Genomic DNA, 2874 nt, shown 5'->3' with positions numbered 1-2874 from the left:
GTGGGTCCCTATGGCACACTATAGGGTCTTATGGCACCCTATGGATCCTTATGGCACCCTGTGGGTCCCTACAGCACCCTATAGGGTCTTATGGCACCCTGTGGGTCCCTAAGGCACCCTATAGGGTCTTATGGCACCCTGAGGGTCTCTATGGCACACTACAGGGTCTTATGGCACCCTGTGGGTCCCTACAGCACCCTATAGGGTCTTATGGCACCCTGTGGGTCCCTAAGGCACCCTATAGGGTCTTATGGCACCCTGTGGGTCCCTAAGGCACCCTATAGGGTCTTATGGCACCTTGTGGTTCTCAGGGCAGCCTGGGCTGCTGGTTGGTGACCTGCACACAGCAGGGGTTGGAACTGATGGTCACTGTGCTCCTTTGCAACCCAGGCCATCCTACGATTCTACGACTCCTCCATTTAAACAGCTGCAGCCTCTGCTCACCCAGTGCTTCCCAGCTCCCTCTGCGGCCAAACCCCACCAGACCCCCAGGAACGGCTCCGTACCGGCTGGTAGTTGATGGCTGGATTCATGCTTGGAGTTGTAGTGCGGATGAGGCCAGGCTTAGGAGGAACGCGCTGCCCCTGCAGCTGGGCAGGGTTTGGAGCAATCACACGCTGAGACATAAGCATATGGGGCAGGGTCGTGTTTGTGGCAGACCTAATGACACTGTGACCCTGGCAAGAGGGGAAATGGGAGTTAGGAAAAGGACTGGAGGCAGAGAGGAGCGGCGGGGTCTGCAACAGCAAAGCAGCTCCACCTGCATGCAGTGCAGGTTACCCCCAGAGCTGACCTACTGCTCGAAGGACTTAACTCTTCTCCGAGTTGTTCTTTGCTGTAAATAATCACATTTGTTTGGCTTGGAACAAAGGAGCACAAAGGGAAGGAGCTCATTATGGCTGCAGAGGGGTGAGAACTGCACCTGAGTGGGGACAGGGCTGAGAGCTGCACCCAGGAGCAGCAGGATGGGTTGGGGTGATGCTCCAGGCACACTCATGGCACCAAACACACACACACAATAAATCTGAACACACACACACAATAAATCCAACCACGCTGATGCGATGGGCGTGCAGAAACACACAGCTCTCCCAGTGCAGAGCTCGGAGCTGCCGGGATGAGGGCCCCGTTTTCCTTCTCAAAGATCCGAAACCTTCAGCTGCCTCCCATCTGCCCGCCTCTCTCTTCTCTCCCCTCCCCTTTTTTAAAACTCGAGATGAAGTTCTTCATTGTCACACGCAGCAACTCTTCACAAAGGCTGCACAAACAATGCGTTTCCTCTTCCCCTGAAGCCCATTTCCTTTACCAGCCCCATCCCACTGCGAAGCCACAATAGACTTGACCCCACCATCGTTGCCATAGCAAAGAAAACAAATGCCACAAACAAAGGAGAGGGTTCATGGAGGGAGTAAGCGATCGGCAGATGCCTTTGGCCGAGGCAGGAGGGAGGGAAGGCAGGAGGGAAGGGATCACAGCTCCGTGTGCCCCACATCCCTGCCGCAGAGCCAAAGGGACACGGCTGCCCACTCCGGGACAACGCTGGCAGCCCCGAAAAGCTGTGTGCGTCCACCCCGAGGTGAGGCTCAGAGCTCATCCCATCGGGCTCCCATCTATGGGACCCCCAGGACACAGGAAGGCTCAGCAGACGACGCTCTGCTCCGCTCCGCTGCCCCGGGGCGCTTCCCAAAGAAGGCAAACCTCTCCATGCCACGCTTTGCATTTTTCTTCTCCCCTTCCTTGGACCCTTCCATCCCGCGGCTCAGCTGACCAAAAGCTGAGCAGCTTCTCCTGCGTCTCTCACCCCTGGGCGGCAGACAGCTTCCCCCAGCATCCCCACCACCATCAGCACCGCCGTCCCCCCCCAGCTGCGCTGCTCAGCATCTCCCGCAGCACAGAGCTTTGCTGCAGCCCTGCCCAGCTGCTGCCCGCTGCTCCTATTCCCTCCGTGACCGCAGCGCTGATACCTGCAGCTCCTGCAGCCAACACAGATCACTGACAGCGTGGACACAAAGCGCACAGAGCTCAGCCCAGTGCTGGAACCGGGTCACGAAGGCTCACCTGTAATGTCCTTAAGTTCTGAGGCTCGACCCCCTGAGCTCCAGGCCTGGAGGGCAGCTTGGACAGTCCCTGCTGTCCCACGTGAGCAGGAGATGGCTGGATGATAGACGCTGCATTCTGGACAACCGGAGTCTGGATGGAGAGAAAACAAACAGCAGCATCAGTGTGAGACGCCCGGAGGGGAAATCCATTGGAACCGCAGCAATCGATGCACGATCCGAAGCTGGGGATGCAGAGCTGCAGCAGCCACACCGACCTCACGGCAGCAGGACAGCTGCACCACGGTAGGACAAACGTGCAGCAGAGGAAAGCCTGAGCACCACGAGCCATCAGCCCTGCGCAGCGCCGCACCCCACCCGGCCCCACGCTGAGCTGCACCTTCTGTACCACGTTCTCCTTCTGCAGCTGGCTCTGCCTCAGCTTCTTCAGCAGCACGAGCCTGGCCTCCTCCAGCCGCAGCTCATCCCGGAGCTGCTTGATGAGCTGCTGCCTCTCCTCTATGCTCTTCCCCTGGGAGGAGGAGGAAAGTCGGTCAGAGCCGACGGCGCTGGGAGCCGAGCTGCGCCCCAGTGCCGAGAGCAACGGGAAGCACGAAGGTGTGGGAGCAGCTCGGGCGAAGGTGGGATCCCTTACCTTGAACATCTCCAGGTTGGCTGCCTTCAGCCTTTCCTCCATGCGGGAGCTGGAGCGGGGGCTGGAGGCCTCGTTGTCGGAGAGGACGATGATGTCGGGGGAAGGGGTGAGCCGGCCCCGGTCCTGGTCACTGCCAGCAGAAGGGAGAAATGGGGCTGAGCTGCACGGCAGCCGCGGGGGGCC

At 59.4% G+C, this 2874-nt stretch overlaps 1 protein-coding gene across 1 annotated transcript in view; it reads right to left on the bottom strand.

The window, feature by feature from the left end:
* The window catches only part of GATAD2B (GATA zinc finger domain containing 2B), a gene marked incomplete at both ends in the record, with an annotated part of 5040 nt that extends 2169 nt beyond the window's left edge, over positions 1 to 2871 (bottom strand). The window contains 4 exons of the mRNA XM_019611062.1: positions 445 to 677; positions 2059 to 2190; positions 2437 to 2568; positions 2692 to 2871. Coding sequence (XP_019466607.1) covers positions 445 to 677; positions 2059 to 2190; positions 2437 to 2568; positions 2692 to 2871 — 677 coding nt within the window. The remainder of the gene's footprint in view (positions 1 to 444; positions 678 to 2058; positions 2191 to 2436; positions 2569 to 2691) is intronic.
* Between the last annotated feature and the right edge of the window lie 3 nt (positions 2872 to 2874).

Source organism: Meleagris gallopavo, unplaced genomic scaffold, assembly GCF_000146605.3.
Source record: "Meleagris gallopavo isolate NT-WF06-2002-E0010 breed Aviagen turkey brand Nicholas breeding stock unplaced genomic scaffold, Turkey_5.1 ChrUn_random_7180001856728, whole genome shotgun sequence".
Taxonomy (NCBI): Eukaryota; Metazoa; Chordata; class Aves; order Galliformes; family Phasianidae; genus Meleagris; species Meleagris gallopavo.
Note: the sequence above shows the minus strand (reverse complement) of the source record. Positions and strands in the feature narration are given on the sequence as shown.